This window comes from Alosa alosa, chromosome 4, assembly GCF_017589495.1.
Source record: "Alosa alosa isolate M-15738 ecotype Scorff River chromosome 4, AALO_Geno_1.1, whole genome shotgun sequence".
Lineage (NCBI taxonomy): Eukaryota > Metazoa > Chordata > Actinopteri > Clupeiformes > Clupeidae > Alosa > Alosa alosa.
Genome location: NC_063192.1, coordinates 4,501,877 through 4,524,365, shown reverse-complemented (window position 1 = coordinate 4,524,365; position 22,489 = coordinate 4,501,877). Strand labels below are relative to the sequence as shown.

The window sequence follows — 22,489 nt, the reverse complement described above, 5'->3', positions numbered from 1 at the left end:
AGGTGCTCCCTGGCTGGTAAGGCTACAGGAGGATAACTGCATAACTGACAGCTTTGCCCATCAGGACACAAGCACAGGATGAAGACACTGAAGTGTCTGAAGCCCCTCTGGAAACAAATAGCACCCCCTGGTGCGCTGGAGGCCATAGAGCCACATGTGACACTTGATGCGTGGCGGCGACACAAGAGCACATGTCCCAGGCGTTCAGCCCTGTTCTGTCATTATGGAAACTGAACTGAAAAGAACTAAAGCAAAAACCCTTGGGTGCAGATGAGAGGACGTCTTCCTCTGTTCAAGTATTTTCACAGTTCGGATATTCAGACACATCCGGTGTTTGCCAAAAAGACTAAGTGCTTTGTTTGTTTGTTTGTTTGTTTGTTTGTTTGTTTGTTTGTTTGTGTGTGCAGCTGACTGTCCATGGCCTGAAGAGCGTAGCGTAAAGGGTGTGCTGAGAGCGCGCTGGCCAGAGGAAAAGACGCTGGTCAGAACAGATCTCAGATGAGCCACTGCTGTAAGACTACGGGGGAGTATTGCTTTAAGTCTCAACGTCAGCTCAAGCAAAGCAAACACACACACACACACACACAGACACACACACACACACACACACTCTCCCGAAGAGTCCGAGCATCAGGGCGAGGAAGAAAGCCTGGATCAGATCGGATCGGTCCGACCCGGGTGACTGCGGCTGTGGGCATCTTCTAGATCGGTCCTTCAGAAACCCCTCCTGCACGCCGAGTGGAGAGTGTGTGTGTGTGTGTGTGTGTGTGTCTGTGTGTGTGTGTGTGGGGGTGCTGGGGGTCGGTTGCAGTGGAGGTCTCTGAGGTAGGCGCTGCAGCAGTGTGTGGGGGGGGTGTGGGCTGTGTGTGTGTGTGTGTGTGTGTGTGGGGGAGGGGTGTATGTGGTGGATGTGTGTGTGGGTTGCATGTGTGATGTGTGTATGTGGGCTGTGTGTGTGGTGTGTGTGTTTGGTGCATGTGGTGTGTGTGTGGTGCATGTGGTGTGTGTGTGTGGTGCATGTGGTGTGTGTGTGTGGTGCATGTGTGGTTAGTTGGTCTTGTGGGCCCACTTGAGGTCGTCGGATCGCGGCTTCTCCCCCGTCACCCCCTGAATCAGCTCCTCAAGGTTCCGCCAGAAACCCAGCTTCTCCAATGGGTAGTTTAGCCAGCCTGCACACACACCACCACCCACCCACCCACACACACACACACACACACACACAAACAAACAGAGGTCAGCATGTGAACACTCAAGGAACCTGTAAGTATCACAAGGACTATGGCTACATGTACACTATTCCATTGTAATTTTAAAATGATATTTCGTTTTAAATACAGGTCCATCTCAAAATATATCATGGAAAAGTTACATTTTTCCCTTTGTTTTATCTATGTTTTATGTTTAATCTTGATTATTCTAATCACAAATCTGTTACAACCCCCTGTGCCCCTTCAGGCCTGGCATGGCCTTTGCATGGGCAATGCAGGCCTACATGTAGCTTGCCCAATTAGCTAATCACGCACACCTAGTGAAGGGGATGTTCTCTCTATTGATTTGGGGGCACTTTTCGGTTAGGACATTCTGTTGGCACATTCTGTTGCAGGCACCTTTGGGTTAGCTCTCTCCCACTGGCACCTTTTTAACATCATACTGACCTTGGCATATGCACACACTTGCATACATGCTTCTACTTTCCCCTAGACATATTTTGATAATGGTTATTTATTGTTTTTGATTACTTTTAAATAAATATTTTATTTGTTAAAATTCTCTCTGTTGTCCCGACTAACCTCTTTTAGCCGGTCGTAACATTATACAGAACTGTCGTCCTGAGATGAGCTCTAATTAGCTAATTAAGTCAACACACCGGCAATGGCTTCCTGAGCCTTCTCTCTGCTTGGCCAGGGCAATGGATTTTTCCACGATGTTCAGCTGTATCAGCAAGCTGACGTGAGTGAGACAAGACCCGATCAGCAAACTAACGTGAGTGAGACAAGACCCGATCAGCAAACTAACGCGAGTTTCTACATCGTCGTTTTCAGATCCAGTTATCAAATGAGTACAGGGGCCGACAGCATTATCAAATTGTTCCATTTCAGGAGCTCAAAACGCCTAGAAGAGAGCCGCAAACGTAAAAGTGTTCCGGATTACACAAATCTAACAAAATCTAACAAAAGTGTTCTGGATTACACAAACCAGAGCCATATAGATGGAGAGTTGCGACAACTCCATTGATGCTAATGTTCCATTTTTTTTTCAACAATGGCGGCTAATGGAAGCCTCAAATAGTTCCCGGAAGTTAAGTAAGGGATAATGTATAGAACGCCGGTCATTATTGGGAAAATAAGTCCCGACAGGGCGAACCGGACCCCGACGCACAGCGGAGGGGTCTTGTTCCGCCCTGAAGGACCAAGCTTGAGCTGATATGATGCATGATCACTGATCAAATTGCTATTTTCTGACACAATGCACAACCATTCCCAGGTGCTCACCGGTCTGAATCTCAAGCTCTTTAGCCTAGCATCTTAATTCTGTTCACAGCACGGTGAATGACAAACGATGACTATGCTGTTCATGTTTATGAGTTCATAGCCTGGTTATATATCGAAGGACTTCCATGTCACGTTTTATATTTTATTATGATCACTCGCATTACCATGGGGTTAGTGTGTAGGTAATGACACGGTTAACTTAACATGCCCACCATTACACTGGAGAGATGTTAAAAAAGTTTTTTTTTACTCTCCCGCGACGATAGGTTACTTCAGGTAATTCGCTCATTAGCTCAGATCAGTGACTACCAGATAAGAGAAAACACTGGGGAGAAAACTCAAACAAGTTAATGTTAGACTAGCTGTGTTACAGTTTCTAGTTGCAAAATTGCTGGAGCTCCATGCGCTTTTGTAGGAAAGAAGGAAGGAAGAAGAAATTGTAGAAAGAGATATTAGGCCTAATATTAAGTGACACATACGTAAAAGGGAGAAAAAAAGGTCACCTTTCGATATTTAGCAGGCTACGATATAATGTCTGGAATTTAATTTAATATTGTTATAAATATTGTATATCAACGCATTTATTGACTGTCAATTACCCAAAATCGTAGCTCTGTCTATCATTGAACAGTAGCTTATTTAATGCATTCTAATCCATTGTCAATCACTTCGGGAACTTTTTGAAGTTTACATGAACCACGTGATCTTAACGAATTTTGAACACCCATTGTCGCAACTCTCTATCTTTAAGGCTCTGACACAAACGTAAAAGTGTTCCGGATCACACAAATGTAGCAAAAGTGTTCTGGATTTAAACACAAACAGTATAGTGTAGACGCAGCCAATGTATGCATGTCATGTGACATATTTCAACTGCGTAGCAGAAACAGAAGACTGAGCTGGTCCCTGTTCTCGATTGTGTGTGTGTGTAACTGACCTGTGGTGATGCAGAAGTAGGTCTCGTGGGGCGAGACATGGTGTACTCGGTGGTGTTTGCGGGGCAGGATCACGTGCCAGTCCTGCAGCTTCTGCACCCACAGCGGCAGCCCGAAGTACGTGTGCGACCACTTATGGATCTGATTGGTCAGTGTCACAAAGATGGCCAACGCAAACACGTAGCAGTGCCAGGGGTAGTTACGGTACTGCTCCGCTAGGGGGCAGAAAGAGAGGGGTAGTTACAGTACTGCTCCACTAGGGGGCAGAAGGAGAGGGGTAGTTCTCTTTTGGGGGGCAGAAAGAGAGGGGTAGTTACAGTACTGCTCTGCTAGGGGGCAGAAAGAGAGGGGTAGTTACAGTACTGCTCCGCTAGGGGGCAAAAAAAGAGGGGTAGTTCTCTGCTGGGGGCAGAAAGAGAGGGGTAGTTCTCTGTTGGGGGGCAGAAAGAGAGAGGTAGTTACAGTACTGTTCTGCTAGGGGGCAGAAAGAGAGGGGTAGTTACAGTACTGCTCCGCTAGGGGGCAGAAAAAGAGGGGTAGTTCTCTGCTGGGGGGAGGGCAGAGAACTACCCCTCTTTTTCTGCCCCCTAGCGGAGCAGTACTGAGAAGGGAGGGGTAAATGCATTGTGTGTCTATGTGTGTGTGTGTGTATGCATGCATGCGTGTCTCACCAGGAGAGAGTGTGAGGAAGCTGTAGGCCATGTTAGCCAAGGGTATGATGGTCAGCATGCAGTTGTCCCCATTGGTCTCAATGAAGTCGTGGCGAGTGATGGCAGTGGGGTCAATGTGGTGCTCCCTGAACGGACGGATGAAGGCCTGGAGAGAAAGAGAGAGAGAGGGTGAGAGAGAGAGAAAATGAGAGAAAGAAAGAGAAGGAAAGAGAGAGGAAGACACAGACAAAATGAATGAGAGAATGTGAATGAAAGAAAGAGAATTAGAGAGTGATTGAGAGTGTGTGAGAGAAAGATAATGAGAGTGATTGAGATTGAGAAAGAGAATGAGAGAGAGATTGACACCGAGAGAGATAATGAGAGAGAGAAAAAGAAAGAGAATGAGAAAGAGAGAGAGTGAGAGAGAGAGAGAAAGAGAATGAGAGAGAAAGCCCTTTCAAATATAACCTCCGGTGTATATGCGGAGGTTTGTCAAACGGAGGTCCTACCCTTCAGATGATTCAGATATGATGCTAAGCTGCGGACCTTATACTGACCAAATATCCTATACTATACTATACTATACAAATATCAGCTCAGCAGTGAGGTTATGAGAAGGCTATCAATGAACAGAAAACCGACCGTGTTGGCAAACAATTTACTGTTATTGTCGTCAACGACGTCACTGTAGGCTCCTGCCTTTTCAGCGCCTTTTGCTTATGATGATTCAGTCTTTTGAATGAGTCTGGCCTTGCGATGCAGTTGTAGGCTACATCAACGTCTCTTGCTGTTCCCTTCATGTGTTCTATCACAATGCTGTCTGCCCTCATGGACAGTAGCTCCGTGATGTCTGCATCTTTCCAGGTCGGAGATTTTCTGGACAGCACTATGCCACTCCAACATAACACTGGCATTAAAGTCAGATTTAACCACATGGACGCACGAAAGAAACGTCACCGACACGCCCTTTCTATGTGTGAATTTTAACCACATGTTCTACGCTTCGTTCAGACACAGCACATTTACATAATGTCCGGAGGAAATACTAGGGGGGGAGTAGTAGAACAACCGGCTAAATTCGGAATTTCATATGACCGTTTATGTCGTTCAGATATACGGCCCCACCGTTTAACATCAGCAGAACCTCCGGTCTTACACGTATGTCTGAAAGCGCTAGAGAGACAAAGAGAATGGGAGAGAGAGAGATTAAGAGGGGGGGGGTGTTCACCAGCACCAACAATGAAGGTGTTCAACAACTAAGCTGAACTGAAACTGAAGCTAGTACCTAGAAACCTAGCCCTGTGTCAGAGTGTTGTGTGTGTGTGTGTGTGTGTGTGTGTGTGTGTGTGTGTGTGTGTGTGTGTGTGTGTGTGTGTGTTTTACATTTTCAGACGTATTTTGAGTGGAACCTGTGTTTTTCACACCAATTTGCCCTTTATAACACCTGTCATCCAGCTAAGAATAGAACCTGCATGATTAATTACTACAAACATGCTGATGTCTCTCTCTCACACACACACACACACACACACACACACACACACACACACACACACACTCGTTAGAGATGCAGTCGAACAACACACATACAAAGGCAAGCACACTCCTCTCTTAGTCTAAATACACACAGATGGAACCCGATCTCACTTCACCATACATCTCTTCACATAAAGAAACACACACACACACACACGGGTCCTACCTTTCCAAAAATAGGCAGATCCACGGAGCCCCAGGTATCTGCTCCCCAGTGTACAAATCCAGAGGCAAAGTCTGCAGTAAGAATGCCTGCCACTGGAACACACACACACACAGACACACACACACACACACACACACAAATACTCAGTTACATGGAAATATACATCACACACAAACATACACTCATGTTAACATTCAGGTGCCTGGACACATACCCATGTCATGGTCATGGTGTTCATAGTCAGTCACACACACACACACACACACACACACACACACACACACACACACACACACACACACCTCACACACACTTGCACGCACACACATATATACAGATAAACACACACCATATGAGATTAAGTATTCTAGCACACACACAGACAGGAATTACAATTCATAGATCCCGAAAAGACACACACACACACAACCAGGGCAATGGATGCTAAGAGACAAAAAAGAGGGAAAAACACAAAAAAGTGTGTGTGTGTGTGTGTGTGTGTGTGTGTGTGTGTGTGTGTGTGTGTGTGTGTGTGTGTGTGTGTGTGTGGGTGGAAGATGTACCATGTCCTGCTTTAACCTCCAGTCAAGCTCCTGTACAGTCCAATCAGTGTCAATCATGACCCCCTTCACTCACTGCTATCATGCACGCACGCACACACACACACACACACACACACACACACACACACACACACACACACACACACACACACACAAGCACTCAGTCAGACAAAGACAAACACAGACACAGACACAGAAGCAACACAGTGGCTATTAATAATTCAGCTTTCTGGTGAGTTCCAGATTGTTTGAAAAAAATTAGACCGCCTGCCTGATGGAGCAATTCTGAAGACTCAACTGTGTAACTGTGTACAACAGAAGCCTTTACTAAGGACTGCGTGTGTGTGTTACTCAGGAGTGTGTGTGTGTGTGTTACTAAGGAGTGTGTGTGTGTGTGTGTGTGTGTGTGTGTGTGTGTGTGTGTGTGTGTGTGTGTGTGTTACTCACAAGTGCGTCTGTGTGTCTTAACGAGTCTCTTCGGAGGAGTGTATGTGCATTACACAGGAGTGTGTGTGTGTGATTTCATGTGTGTCTGTGAATTACCTTTGTATAGTGATTTCATGTGTGTCTGTGAATTACCTTTATAGTGATTTCATGTGTGTCTGTGAATTACCTTTATAGTGATTTCATGTGTGTCTGTGAATTACCTTTATAGTGATTTCATGCGTGTCTGTGAATTACCTTTGTATAGTGATTTCATGTGTGTCTGTGAATTACCTTTATAGTGATTTCATGCGTGTCTGTGAATTACCTTTATAGTGATTTCATGCGTGTGTGAATTACCTTTTTATAGTGATTTCATGCGTGTCTGTGAATTACCTTTGTATAGTGATTTCATGTGTGTCTGTGAATTACCTTTATAGTGATTTCATGCGTGTCTGTGAATTACCTTTATAGTGATTTCATGTGTGTCTGTGAATTACCTTTGTATAGTGATTTCATGTGTGTCTGTAAATTACCTGTATAGTGATTTCATTCGTGTCTGTGAAATGGAAGTTTATTCCCTCTTTCTTCCTTTATCCGTTTAACCCGAGAACGTTTGATAATTAATTTAATCACGAGTGTGTGTGTGTGTTTCTTAACGAGTCTTTTCAGGAGTGTGTATGTGACACGTTCCCTGTGCCATGGATCTGTGTGTGTTGCTCACGATTATTATACGGCTCTTCACAATGCTAGTAGAACGCTCCATTGACTTGAATGGGATTTCCCAACGTTCTATGGTAAAATATTTTCATGTTATTATCGCTGCAAACATATAATTACCGCCGTCAATGGCAACGGTTTTTGTGCTGCTGATTTAAGTTTTCACATCACTAAAGCTCTTCCAATGCTAGTAGAACGCCCATTGACTTGAAAGGATTTCCCAACTATGGTAAAAAATTTTCATGTTATTATCGCTGCAAACATATAATTACCGGCCAATGGCAACGGTTTTGTGCTGTTGATTTAAGTTTTTCACATCATCAAGTAGTGGTCACTTCTTGCATTGGAACTTCATTTGAAAGCAAACGGTTGATCAGCTGTGTTCTAAAGAATGTTTGATTCAAGTTCAGCGCAGCTTAACTATTTGTTTTCAGCAAAAAAGCCACCACTAAAAGGTAACAAATAAGTGTAAAGAGACATAATGGAGTTTATTTTTTTCGCTTTGGCAAGTAGTTAGAGAAGCGGGATCATTATTGGGAAAGTCCCTTCAGGGCTTAAGCAAGACCCTGTCCGACCTAAGTCCGTTAAGCCCTGTCGGGACTTATTTTCCCAATAATGACTGGCGTTCTATACATTATCCCTTACTTGTGTGTGTGTGTGTGTGTGTGTGTGTGCCTGTGTCTTAACGAGTCTCTTCAGGAGTGTGTATGTGACACGTTCCCTGTGCCATGGATCTGTGTGTGTTACTCACGAGTGTGTGTGTGTGTCTTAACGAGTCTTTTCAGGAGTGTGTGCGTGACACGTTCCCTGTACCATGGATCCGTCACGAGAGTGCAGTTTGTGCTTTTAAATGACCAGAGAATTATGTGTTTGTTGCATGTGTCATTTTACCAACTGCCGGTGCTGATAACAATGTGTTCTGAGTGTGTGTGTGTGTGTGTGTGTGTGTGTGTGTGTGTGTGCTGTGTGTGTGTGTGCAGCAGTCTAACTGGTTTGTTGGTGTTTGTCGGTGTGTGTGTGTGTGTGTGTCGCAGGGAAGAATTCCTCCCAAATTCAAAATATTTCTCTATGGCAACACGCCAACCAGCCCACCAGAACCTCTGGCTACAGCAGTCTCCTCAGAAGGACACAAACACGAACACACACACAGCATCGATGTGAGTTCTGGAACATTTATGCACACCACTGACACACTTAAAGATCCCTGGAGCCTTTAATGTTTGACCACAGCAGCCTTGGAGAGTGGTCTGCTGTGTGTGTGTGTGTGTGTGTGTGTGTGTGTGTGTGTGTGTGTGTGTGTGTGTGTGTGTGTGTGTGTAATGTTTGACCAGAGCAGCCTTAAAGAGTGAAAGTGTCTCATATTGGTTGTGTGGCTTATTCACGCACCTATAGAGTGCTTCATTAACCTCTAACTGCTTTAGGGCAGGAGGGCAGTGCCAGGCAACACACACACACACACCATAGAACCAGGCACAGAGGTACACACACACACACACACACACACACACACACACACACACACACATATCATAGAAACAGGCACAGAGGTATACACACACACACACACACACCATAGAACCAGGCACAGAGGTACACACACACACACAAACCATAGAGAGGGATGGACCACTGGAAGTGGCTGAGGATGGACCAGAAGTGGCTGAAGTGGAAGTTGGTGAGGAGATGGACGAGGTTGAAGGCCATGAGGGAAAAACACAGGACTACACTGACCCATTCCTGGCACCGCTTACCTGTGCGCACACACACACACACACACGGAGTTATTTAAACATAACTTTCAGTGTCCCGCCGGCGGGACGGTTACCCCCCTCCCCCACCTCCCCCCAACATTCTAAATCAATTGTATGCACCATATTGCTATGTAGCATAGTAATGTTATACACCATTTCAAAGCTTTGACTCTTGGGAATCCAAAATGACAACTTTTTTCATGTACAATCTGTATAGTGCTTTACATTCTCAGATTAATCTTATTATGTCTCAATTAAATTTGATCCAAAATCTCGCTTTTGGTGCTACCCTGACTTCTGGCTGCAGTGTAGCTGCAGCACAATAAGTAGATGCAACATATTGGGTACTGAAATATTCACAAGAATCCATAGAAATTGAATCTTCATGTTGTGTTATCCAATATTAGTTGTACAGATGTATAGTCTATCTTATACACACTCATTGAACCAACAAAGTAAATGCAAAATAGAGACATTTTTGTAATCATTCCATATTTAGTGTAGTCATTCCATATCAGAACCCCTGAAGTATAATCCAAATACAAGCATAAAACCTCAAAGTGAGACCAGGATTATGCTTCTACACAAAGGGGTTCATGTGCAGTAAGCATTTGATTGTCAGTATGCATTTCGATAACAAAAGTCCTATGGGGAGTATCCATAGGCATTTTACAAAACGCATGGGCATACCTTGGCAAATAATCGCCTAAAGCACTCATATTTTCATTCTATATTGATCTACTTTTGCACACAACTTCACAAGACCTGGTGCTAGGGCTCAGTTGTGTTTCTAAGGGATATCAAGAGACCTAGAGGGCTGAAATGTGGTCAGTTCAGAGATGCTTGTAATCCGGCAGAAAGAAAAAAATATATTCTAGCCTCTGTAACTCTTTGTGAGTACATCACACATGTATTGTGACTGTTTCCTACGAAAACTAGAAGTTCTCAGCTTTCTATAGAGGTCCAACATTTGATGGTAGGCCCCAGAAGAGGTGGGAACAATGCTCTTGTAAATAGGCACAGTGCAATTTCAGGCAAAAACTTGAAATTCTTTTTGAGAATTAAGCTGTTAAAGAATTGTGAATCAGAATCTTTCTTATCCTTTTCTTTCACTATTATTTCTATTCTTATGTGTGTCTCATAAGGGAAGTGGGTTCAACCTGCAGCGTTCTGGCTGATGGACGCGTATGCGTGTGTGTGTGTGTGTGTGTGTGTGTGTGTGTGTGTGTGTGTGTGTGTGTGTGTGTGTGTGTGTGTGTGTGTGTGTGTGTGGACCACAGATAGTCCGGCAGCCAAATGCCATAATTTAGGTGAACCTGGTTTTGTGGGCAATTCTCGATATTCAGCCTTTCTTGTTCAATGTGTTGAATATAAGGCGAGTGAATAGGGTAAAAAAAATTAACTAGCAGATATCACTATGAAACTTCCCCAGTTGGTTACTTACATTAATATGAAAAAAAAAATGTATTGCAAGTTTTCTGTAATTTAATGTTCAAATATGCAAATTAGGCATGATCTAATTAAATATGTGCTGATTTGCATAAACTTTAAAAAAGCTAAATCTGAACATTGGATAAAGCCAGGTTCAAAATTACTTTATCATTGTGTTGACATATTAGATGAAAAGTCTTTGACACAGGGAATTATGGATATCTCTTTTTGTTATTCAGTAAATCAGAAAATACTGCCAGTAGCCTTAAAAAAAATATTTTCGCCATGTTCTTAGGAATAAAATTTCATAAATCAGGCTAGGAATAATATATCAACAAACCCCTCAGTAAAAGCCATCTGAATATGGTTAGGTATAAGCCTGGAAAGTTTGGTATATGTAAGTGCTTCTGAAGTGCAGATTTCATTCTCAAAGTGGGAGAGGAAACTCATCCAAGTGCTAGCATCTCTCACTAGCACGTCTCTTAAGGTGTTGGGAGGGAGGTTTACTTACTACACAGCTATGTAACTGACTATTGTTAGCCTGCACTGCCCTCTTTTAGCTGATGTATTTTAGCTCTGTACTACTGTTCTAGTTTCCATAAAATATACATTTATTTTGTATTCTTTATCGCAGCAGTAGTCTATGCTCAGAGCCTAACCTCATCATTCATTTTTAAGTATTGATCCATAGACATGCATTAAAATACTAAGGCCTAATAATACACACAGGTCAGTCTGACTAATTAAAACAAATATATTTAAAAAAATTCCAGGCTTGATTTTTGATTCCACTCGACTGAAATATTTAAATTCCCATCCCTAGTTGACATAGTATATATACTTGGATATTAAAGTGAGAGTTTTTAGTTTGGTACAGAGTTCACAGTCATGGAGCCTGAAACCGAGGAATGCTACTTAAGTTAAGGAAATTCAACTGCCATTTGAAGAAGGATTCATTGATTCGTTACTGAGCCCAACCAGTCTATCAGAAAATGTTAAACTTGCACCAGACTCCATTTTGGAGATGATCAGATGTGGCTGTAAGAGTGAAACCCCTTGTAGCTCTAAGATGCAGTTTCCGGGTTAATGGTGTGCCCTGCACAATGTTCTGTGCATGTTTTAAGGTACTGTAGGATGTTCAAGAACAAATGAGCAAGAACTGCTCAAAACTAATACTAGAGGAAATGTGTACATATTCCGAATTATTACAGGAGATATCTGAAATTATGAATTCATTATTTGACATAGAAAAGGGTTAAAGTTTCCCAAATTGAATACATGAAGTATTGTCTGAAAACTATCACACGGCAAACTGTTTTTAGTACATTCTATTTGAGTTGATTTGCTTTTTGATATGTGTACTCACCTTGAAATTAGAGGTATTTCCTATTTTTTTCATGATTTTGGCACATAGGGCTTTAGGGGTTAATATATGAAATTGCCCAAGGGATATCACTGGGCACCTTCCTAAAATAAGTCTAAGCAAAAATAAATGAATAAATAACTGACAAAGCCAGGTCTGACCCCATGACTACTGGACTACTACTGGCGTTATCTGAAATACAGAAATGCATTAATTGGTATAGAAAAGGGTTAAATTGTCCAAATTTGAACGCATCCAATATTGTCTGAATAACTATCACACAGAACACTGTATTTTAGTAAATTTTATTTGAGTTGATTTGCATTTGATAGGAGTAGGCCTATTCACCTTGAAATCAGAGGTATTTCCTATTTTGTTTTTCTTAATTTTGGCACATTGAGCTTTTTTCATATTTAAACATTAAATTACAGAAAACTTGTAATACATTTTTTTTTCATATTAATGTAAGTTATCAACTGGGGAAGTTTCATAGTGATATCTGCTAGTTACATTTTTTACCCTATTCACCTGAAGAGTCTCACCTTATATTCAGCACATTGAACAAGAAAGGGTTAATATATGAAATTGCTCAAGGGATATATCACTGGGCACCCTCCTAAATCTTAAAGAGCTACCCCTAGTCTACAAGATTCTGCAAAAAAAAAAAAACTTTAACCGACAAAACCAGGTCTGACCCCATGGCTGCCGGACTAAGACACCAATATCTATGAACTGTGCTGTGCAGACATGGCTTGTTCACTTGGGCAGGAGGGGCAGAGCCCTACTAACGATTCATCCACTAGAAAAGTAGATCCACAAAATATTTTTTAAAATAAAATGTTGTTTGTTTATTATTGTAGTCAGTGGCAAAGTACTCAATCATGTTACATTTTTGTATGATTTGCAAAGAAATTTCGAAAAGATCGCAAAGATCTCGTTGATCATATCCATAGTTGTTGTAGGCCTACTGTAACGTTACATTTAATTTCTGGAAGGGCAGTGACGTCACTGCCCTGAAGAAATTGAACAGCGCCTGCTGTTTGTCTATGTAAATCTGTCGACCGATAATGGAACTGCAGCTAGAGCACGGTTAGTAGAAGGTCGGGTGGGCAGATCATGCCACTGCCCACCCTATACGACGTCAGAACTTACTGTAATATGCCTACTGTACTGTAGTATGCCTACTGTATTAGTCCGCACAAAGTTTGTGAGGTCAGACAGACAGTTGAAAAATGGCGAGTGAACAGCATGTGTGCAATAGTGTGGAGTTTCTCTTAAAGAACTCATTCGAAAGACTTGAGTTTGTAGTTAAATTAGCTATCAAAGACCTAGGACCTGATCAGCCCGACATTAACATCGTATACCAACAAACAAAGGACAAGAGTCGGTCATTTAATTGGACATTTTCACGTTCGTCTGATAAGAAGCTCTGGTTGTCCTAAACACAATAAAATGTTCTGTTTTCCATGCCTGCTTTTCCGATCTTCTGGGGGACAAGTGGATGTTTGGAGTAGGCTAGTGAAGGTGTGTGTGACATGAAACATTTTCAGAGAAGGCAAAAAACATGAGGCTAGCATCTGAGTTGTGCAAATTAGCCATGCTACTATTGCAGCACAACTCGATGAGGGCTACAGTGTAAGTGCGAAATCGTGTAGGCCTACGAGTTCACCTGAGAGTGACACAGATAAAGTAAGGCTGATTGCACAGACATTTGATGGGGCTAGTGTCATGAGAGGAGCATCTGGTGGAGTGCGTAAGAAAGTGCAAGACGTGTACCCTAATTGCTATGCACATCCATTGAACCTGGTGATGGAAAAGGCTGCGTCAGCAGAATCCTCAGTGCGTGTCTTCTTCTCGGATCTTTATGGTTTCTCCTAGCCTAGAAATCTAGACGCACCATAGCGGCGCCAAATTAATTTGCTCAGCCTGTACGTCTAGTATCAAACCATAGGGATTTCTATTTGCTGACGCCGTGGACGTCATCCAATCACAGCGCTCTATTTTGTTAGAGAGTCTTAAGGCGGGCTTAACAGGATAACGACAGTCCTGCAACGGTGAACAACAAGGAAGGTGGCTATGGCTTAACTAAGAGCAGTTGTTTGAATCGGGCGTTGGCGTCAACTTTGGAGGAGTTGGACTTGTGCTTTTCTTTGAAAGTTGAGCAACACAATGCACTTAAGTCATTCCTTTCGAAGAAGGATGTATTTGCCGTTTTGCCGACCGGATAACGGATATGGTCGTGAGCGCTGGCCTATTGCATGCCTAGGCAGTTTGAAAGACAACTCCTGCCCGCCCCTTGGATTAAGCGAGCGACTATACATTTCAATGATATAGGATGGCCCGCCAGGCTAGGTTTCTCCGCTTTTTTCACAAGATCTCCGAAAAGATTTAAAAGCTTATTTTGGAGTGTTTCGAAATAACTGAAACATCTGGAGATTTTGATACAATCTCAGTTAGAGAGGCTAAAGGGTTTTCTCGAATGCTCTTAGATCCCGAAGTTTTTATTCCTTTTTAGACCTGTTCTACAAGATCATGCCCCGTGTAGATGTGCTCTATGCACAGCTGCAGAAAAGAGCAATTGATGCAGTGGAGGCACACAGGGTTACAGACAAGTTTGTGGCCAACATGAGAACGATAGGCCTATGATGTCCCGTGCCTTTGTGCAAAACATACCGGTGTCCAGGATAAGCGCAGGTCCGCTTCTAACTTTGCGCAAATTGCCTATGAAGTGTGTGACAATTATAGTTACCACCACCGACAGATTTTCATTCACTGGCCATTTGTCTGCCGCCATCCTATTTGATAGTTCAAGCTTCCTCAAATTTTCCAAATCAATCCCCAGAATATTTACCTTTTTAATGAATAGCCTACTTTTAAGTTACTCTTTAAAGTTGAGCTGGCTCTTGAACACAATCATTTCGTTACTTATAATTTCTTTTATGAGTAGGCCTACATGACAATAAACAACTTGAACTTGACTATGAGAGCTGAGTGGTGTAAGGCGGCGTGAAGTCTACGCTTGGAACTCCAGTGGAATTTTGATTTCGATTTCTCAGTTAATTTGTTTCCCTCTTCAGTTTTTCCCCCAAAGTAGTTCTCCACTGATCTGAGCTAATGAGCTGATTACCGGTACCTACCTTGTAGCTTTTATTTGTCTGGAATCTCAAAATTTTAAACTTCACTTCTTATGAATAAAATAATTAAGTAGGTTAACCATAGGTTAATAATGCATGAACAAAACGGTGTTTTGACCGTAAGTGGTAACATTATGGGATTCCATTCCCCAGATTTCGCTCATAGCCTAGCCATAGAAAGAGAGAGTCGTAAAAATGAACAAAATCTCCATGGACCGCCCTTAGTGTGCCTTTTTTTTCTAAATTTGATCATCAGACTCTGCCCCGCCTATCTGTCAACCCAGGAGCCGCTACTGGTGCTGTGTAGATGCACCACAGACACCAATATCTATGAACTGTGTAGATGAATCCTGCCCTGTCTTGCCATACCTTTGTTTACACTTTTTTGCCACAAAGTATTTAGTTTAATTACTCTAATTAATGTCAATCTCACTTGAACAAAGACGGAAAGGGGAGCCTCCAGTCCCATAGTGTTTGTCTCCAACAGACTTGTTTTGCTCCAAGCAGGAACAAAAACAGTTTGATGCCGAAGGTTGTCATGTGACTCTGATCACATGACTCCTTCGGTCCAACAGGAGGCACCACACCACTCAGCACAAACTCAAACACACATATTGATTAGCGCTGATTAGCTATTAGTAAGGATCAATACACTTGAGTCTCCTGGAGCATGGATAATGCATGTGTATTTGTGTGTGTGTGTGTGTGGAGCATGCATGTGTATTTGTGTGTGTGTGTGTGTGTGTATGTGTGGAGTATGGAGAATGCATGTGTATTTGTGTGTGTGTGTGTGTGGAGCATGGAATGCATGTGTATTTGTGTGTGTGTGCGTGTGTGCGTGTGCGTGTGTGGAGCATGGAGAATGCATGTGTGTGTGTGTGTGTGTGTGTGGAGCATGGAGAATGCATGTGTATTTGTGTGTGTGTGTGTGTGTGTATGTATTTGTGTGTGTATTTGTGTGTGTGTGTGTGTGTGTGAGGAGCAAAGAGAATGCATGTGGATTTGTGTGTGCAGCTCAGCTAGTCCCATGAGGGCTGCCTGTGTCTGTCTGGCCGAGACTTGTGATGCTCATTACCTCTCTCTCTCCTTTAACAAAGTCCTCTCACAATCTACGAGGCAAAACTTTACTCCACAGGTGTGTGTGTGTGTGTGTGTTTGTGTGTGTCGAGTTGTCAGAGTGATGTGAGATCAATACAAACACACAACTCAATGCAAACACACTACTGAGGACAGTACACATCGACACACACTCACTCTCTCCATCTTTTTCCTCTCTCTCTCTCTTTCTCTCGCTCACACACACACACGCACACTCTCTCTCTCTCTCTCACACACACACACACACACACGAAAATACCCTCTCTTCCTCTTTGGGGAGTTTGTGCAAAGAAGGTGCCATTTAAATGGAGCACCCTTTAGGAGGTCATCTGACTGCAGCCCTGTAGGAGTTAGCAGCTAGCGCTAGTAGCCGCCAGCTCAGACATGTGTGGCCTACTTCCTACTTCCTGCTTCCTGTCCCCCCTCTGCTGTGCTACTTCTGGTCCCCCAAGGCCTCAAAGCAGCCCGTCACTCACACTACCCACAATACACTGTGTCCCCAGCCAAGGCAACAACCCACAAACCAGTACGATTCTGAGGACCCTGGGAGTCTCCTTGGCCGCCTCCTTGGGGGGTCACACTGTGGACCACAGGGGAATTCTGTCAGCGCCTGGCAACGCTCTGAAGCTCCTGGGTGTTTTCCTCCACAAGACTTGTGTGTGTGTGTGTGTCTACCTATGCAGGGTGCGAGTGTGTGTGGGTTTACATATGCAGGGCTAGAGTGGATGCTTACCTCTGCAAGATTGGTGTGTGTGAGTTTGTGTGTGCTGGACTGGTGTGTCTCTCTGTGAAGGACAAGTGTGTGTTTACCTCAGCAACACTGTGTGTGTGTGTGTGTGTGTGTGTGTGTGTGTGTGTGTCTGTCTGTCTGTGTGTGTGTGTGTGTGTCACTGGTCAGTAGCAGTCTGGTCCGCCCCTTGTACAGTACACCAATGTTGTGCCTGTATTGGGTAATGCCTGAGTGTGTGTGTATGTATGTATATGACACACCCTGTGTGTGTGTGTGTGTGTGTGGGTGTACTAGGGAGGATACACTTTGAAACAAACAGACTGCTACTTCCTGAATCCTGTGTAAGATAATTTACACAAACACACACACAGACACACACACGGCAGAGTAACGCTGGATCGAATCAGAACCAAAAGCATCTGGGCTCTGCTCTGCTCCATGCTTCTCTGTCACAGAGAACGGGCCAAGTGGCAGCGCCATGGACACAAGACAAAAGACTCCTGTCTAAGATGCCCCCACACTAGCTTATACAGTGTGTGTATGTGTGTGTGTGTGTGTGTGTGTGTGTGTGTGTGTGTGTGTGTTAAGACAGTTCTGTTATGGCTGTAAGCCTCTCTCTCCTCCTCGTCTTCACTGACTCGATTTCACTCTCCACTTGGCTCATGCACACACAGGCGCGCGGGTATAGCCTGGTATGCTGACCCAGTGTTAAAGCAACACCAAAGAACTTTTCCTCTGCTGCACGCACGCTATTTGTTTATCCAGCAACGGCTTTGCAAATAACGATGTCCATAGACAAGGTAGAATATGTTGCATGATTTTATGAAAGTATTATGTATTGCGACATCATGCAAGTCAAATGTGTAGTTTCTTATGTCTCATTCCATCGAACTACAAGCCCGTTGCCGATCTGGCAAACTTACATAGTGCGGTTATAGCCGATAGAGGGCCGCGAAGCGAATGCAGAAGTGCAGTTCACATTGTTACGTGTTGATGAACCACGGAAACAATTTTGGAAACATTATTTTAAGATACAAAAAACTCTTTGGTGTTGCTATAGTTTCACACATTGCTGGAGTGCCATTCTTTCCTCCCACACACACGTCGCCTGGCGAGTTAAATGCCACAAACAATTCTGGACAGGGTCTCAAACATCTGCATTACCCAAAGCTGAACTGCGCACTATTTAGTTTCCTGACGCGATCCATCAAAAGCATCGACTTGACTCAACGGGGTCTAAAAGTTATTTAGCCTACAGAGAATATTGACAACTTGTTCCGGATCACGAGAAACAGATCGCACAGTGATGTTTAAGAACACAGCAGTACCGATTCTTTAATACAGGCTATTAGCATACATGTGTACAATTTGCGGTGTTATGAAAGGTCAGTCGTGCCCCTCCCTTTCCGCGTCTCTATGCGACTTCATCCGCCGCGCTAGCTCCGGAACCGGTGTTGTGTGCCTTCTGGTTTTCCCACCTACTGGTTTCCTTGCGCGTGCTCGCGTTGCTCACCACAGCAGGAGTTGTCAAACATTCACAAACAAGTTGTTTTAGACGGATTTGAAGTCGCATTTTATATCTATCCCATGATCATTACACTACAACCACTCCTAGAAAATACATGTAAAATAAAAGCTAGGCTATAATTTTGCACACTTTATAGCATTAAACTGGATTCGAACCTACAACATGTTACTTGGGTGTTGCCTACGTTATTAATTGATGGTAGCCTACAATATTTAATTGTATCGCGTAACAGTTGGCTCAATGAGTAGGGAATCAGGTTGGCCAGTTTAATCCTAGTTTTCAAAACATATATATTTTTTACATGTCTTTTGTAAGAGTGGCTGTAATGTAGCCGAGCGCTCATGGCGTAGCCTATATGAAAAGCGACTTCAAACCGCCTAAAACAACTTGTTTGTGAATGTCTGACAACTGCTGCAGCGCATGCACGCGCAAGGAAACCAGTAGGTGGAGAAACCAGAAGGCACACAACACCGGCGCTATATGTCGGACGCCTATAGCTGTTCGGACTCTCATGGCCCTATCTGGCGACCACGGAGAGCTGATTGTTCACTTACGTTACCGTTACGTTCGTTTTAGGCTACTGGAAATATATGACTCGCCGTTCAACACACCTCGCGTAGTACAGCACTAGTAAAGTGACCATCTCCAAACATGGCTAGCTTTCTTAAAAACCGGACTGAGATTACCAGAATCATTTTGTCGGATGCGAACCATAACGATAATTCCTGAGTCTGTGGACCATGTTGAACAGGTTTGGATGATGCTGATCCGCAGATGCCTTAAGTGAACTACTTTTCTGTTCATTTTCTCTATGCCATGAATTACAGTAGGGCTCTGGTAGGCTAGTCTGTGTGGCGCACTCACGGCCAGCTGATCACTCGCGACCTGACTTACCTGGCGAGTATAAATTCGCGAGTTCCCGTGCACCTGCGTGTTGTGGACCCCATCTTGGCACGGTCTGTCCCGCTTCATTCTCTTTGGGGGTTTGTAACTTGTCTGCGGGGCTCGCCATGTTCCTCTCCCGGTTCAGCCCCTTACTCAGATCGGCAACCCAACAGATGCACCTCGCGGGTAAAGCCACGCCTCGCTATTCTGGCTCATTTTGCCGTGTACACGGCTCTCAAATTCAGCATGTCTGTGATTGGTTCAAACTTTCATAACTGAACCGACCACCAATCCTGTCTCCAGAACAGAGAATGACCCCACCCGTTTCTGGCCAATGACAATTGCTACTCAGCCAGTGATGATTTGTTGAGTGCGAGATATGCAACTGCGACGTTTCTCATACTCTCTACATTTTACTGTATTGATAATGAGAAACTGTGGGATCAATTATCGTTTCTTCGAACCGTAACCAATAGTAGGCCTATAGCCATTTAAACTTAATCTCACGAAGATTTTGTTGATATAGCCTTGCTCAAGAACAATTACAATAATTACAAATACAAGAATTGCAGCCTATTTATTTCCCATCAGGTTAAAAAAACATGTCCAAACATGCATCAAGTTTTTAATGACATTCAACAAGTAAAATCCTGACAGGACTTAGTGATAGTAACAGGGTAGACCTATTTCATAAAAGGAAATTCAACACCAAAGCGTAATTGGAAGTGAAACTGAGCGTAAAGCTCGTAGACCTACACAATTGTTAAACATGGGATTTCCTCGACTGATCTCTTTTTGCGTTGTCAATCTCTGATCTGTCACAGATGTTTACCTTTTAACCTGTGAAGGCTAAAGGACAGGTAAGCGTTTTCGAATGTCCCCAGGAAAACAACCTCGATAATATTATTATCAATAATAATAATACTAATAATAATAAAAATAATAATGTTGATTATTATTATTGATTATGTAATAATAAGAATAATAATAATAATAAGAAGAATAAGAATAATAATACATATAAATATTATAATGAACTACACTATACTATAATATAATAGTATAGTGTTTTAAATGTGAGCAATGGATGTAGACCTGCAAATCAGGTTTGAGTGAGCATTTTCATTCCTGTAATAATGATCAAATCCACAAGGGGGAGGCTTAGGATCAATCTCAACAACGAAGAAGTAAGACACACGTCGCAGAACACCCTCTGGTGTCATTGCTGGTTTCAGTTTTGCGTTGTCAAACGTCAAACTGTCTGTTCTACACACATGAGCCACAATACGCCCCCTTCCCCTGGGTACAGATTGTTTGTTTGTTTGTTTAGGCTATGTCAATGGTGTTGATTGGGATTCCAAGCATAAGTTGTATAGGCTATGGCTACACCACTAAACACACTTTCTAGAAATGTGACTTTTTATGACGTAAAAGTAGGTGTAAATTATTCTTTGCATGGTATTTTAAGGTATTTTTTCCCCTAGTTTTAAAACTAATTGGATCTTATGCACATCTTAATTGCAATATATTTTCCGTTGTTGTTTGTGGTTTTGAGTTTGTTTTGTTCCACTTGTTCCACTTGCTGAAATAACGAGTTCGAAAGGAAAGGCCCCCCCAGAAACAGACGACAACCACGCCCCCCTTCCTCATCCACTTAAATTCTTTGCCGCAAACCTGTAGGACAGTCTTGCCAACAAACTCTGTGAGGAGCGCTTACTCTGGCACTACCCGACTCAGACAGATTGTTACGTTTCAGATAGGCCTACTTGTGACAGTGTTATTGAGTTTACGTCGATCTGTGCAGTTTTCTGAAACTTTCTTCCAGTGAGCGACGTAGTCTAAAATAACCTCACTGTTCGAGCGCTCTGCGCGTAGTTTCGTATGGTCCCGCAATCCGGCGGGTGTTAAGATCCATGGAAGTGGCCGGTTTTTACGAGGGGGACTGCCTTGCTTTCCACGGTAGCAACAGTATAAGCGGTCCCGTCGGCGACGGCATATGCAAGCAGCCCATTGACGGCTCCATGACGAAGCTTAGTATCTCACAGCACGAGAAGACGATCGACTTCAGCATCTACCTAGACTCTCTGCAATATCACCAACTCGCAAGCCAAAACCAGGCAGCTCTACAACGCGGAGACGTCTACAGCGATTTCCTCGAGGAGAGCAGAAGCAAGAGGGTGGCATCGTTACAAAACTACAGGAACTACATTTCACTGAACGACCGGGAGCCAGGTTTGATCAACAGCCACCGGGAAGCCAACCCACTGGGCTACGCCGACCTCGAGGAGACCCGAGTTGACACGGTCTACAGCCCGGAGTTCGTCGGGAACTCGGCTAAAGGTGGTCACCAGGACGAGCCCCGAGAGGAGTCGGGAATGGACGGTTCTTCTGGATTTGACATGCGCTCCTATATACAGTACCAGTCAGCGCCGAGCGGCAGTTTGGGGAACATTTCCAACGCCTCGTCCTCCTGCTCGAGCCCACCCGGGACACCTGCCCCGTCAGGTAAGGGAGGCTCGCCGCATCAGATTGGCAAGATGTCGGGCGGGAAGGGAAAGAAGCGCCTGGAGAAGGACAGCGAGGAGTACCGACTGAGGCGCGAGAGGAACAACCTGGCCGTCCGAAAGAGCCGGGACAAAGCCAAAATGCGCAATCTGGAGACGCAACACAAAGTGCTCGAGCTCGCAGCCGAGAACGACCGTTTACAGAAGCGCGTGGAGCAGCTGTCACGAGAGCTGGCCACGCTACGTAACCTGCTCTCTGCCACCGGTCAGTGCTAACGGGACGCCCGTGTGCGCTGCACTTAGAGAGAACATTGAAGCAGGCTGGGACTGTGATTTGGTTGAAAGTTGATCTTTCTTGCCGTGGTACTCTGTCTACTGAAGTTGTCGACTTAAAGTAGGCTTTGCTGGAGAAACGAACAAGTGTTTACAGCCGTGGAATAGACTGGAGGAAGACATGAGGTGATTGCGCAACTCCTCGCTCTTGGTGAGGTTTTCACCCAGTTGGCTACAATGAAACTCTGAATTTATTCTTTGTCTGTACAGTATTTTTGTACAATTTACACGATGAAGTCTGCATTGA

The 22,489-nt window shown here is 43.7% G+C and overlaps 2 protein-coding genes across 2 annotated transcripts in view; one reads left to right on the top strand and one right to left on the bottom strand.

Moving 5' to 3' along the window:
• Positions 1 to 793: 793 nt before the first annotated feature.
• peds1 (plasmanylethanolamine desaturase 1) lies at positions 794 to 19,620 on the bottom strand. Its single transcript, XM_048240903.1, has 6 exons — positions 19,415 to 19,620; positions 9,090 to 9,236; positions 5,780 to 5,871; positions 4,099 to 4,243; positions 3,430 to 3,642; positions 794 to 1,169 (listed from the first exon to the last, which is right to left on the bottom strand). Exons 1-6 carry the CDS (start codon positions 19,530 to 19,532, stop codon positions 1,048 to 1,050), a joined length of 837 nt encoding a protein of 278 aa, XP_048096860.1. The 5' UTR covers positions 19,533 to 19,620; the 3' UTR covers positions 794 to 1,047.
• A 1,462-nt stretch (positions 19,621 to 21,082) lies between these two features.
• The window catches only part of cebpb (CCAAT enhancer binding protein beta), a 1,608-nt gene continuing 201 nt past the window's right edge, over positions 21,083 to 22,489 (top strand). Inside the window, exon 1 of the mRNA XM_048241298.1 lies at positions 21,083 to 22,489. This exon is cut by the window's right edge and continues 201 nt beyond it. Within this exon, the coding sequence (XP_048097255.1) occupies positions 21,319 to 22,185 (867 nt within the window). The 5' untranslated portion in view covers positions 21,083 to 21,318 and the 3' untranslated portion in view covers positions 22,186 to 22,489.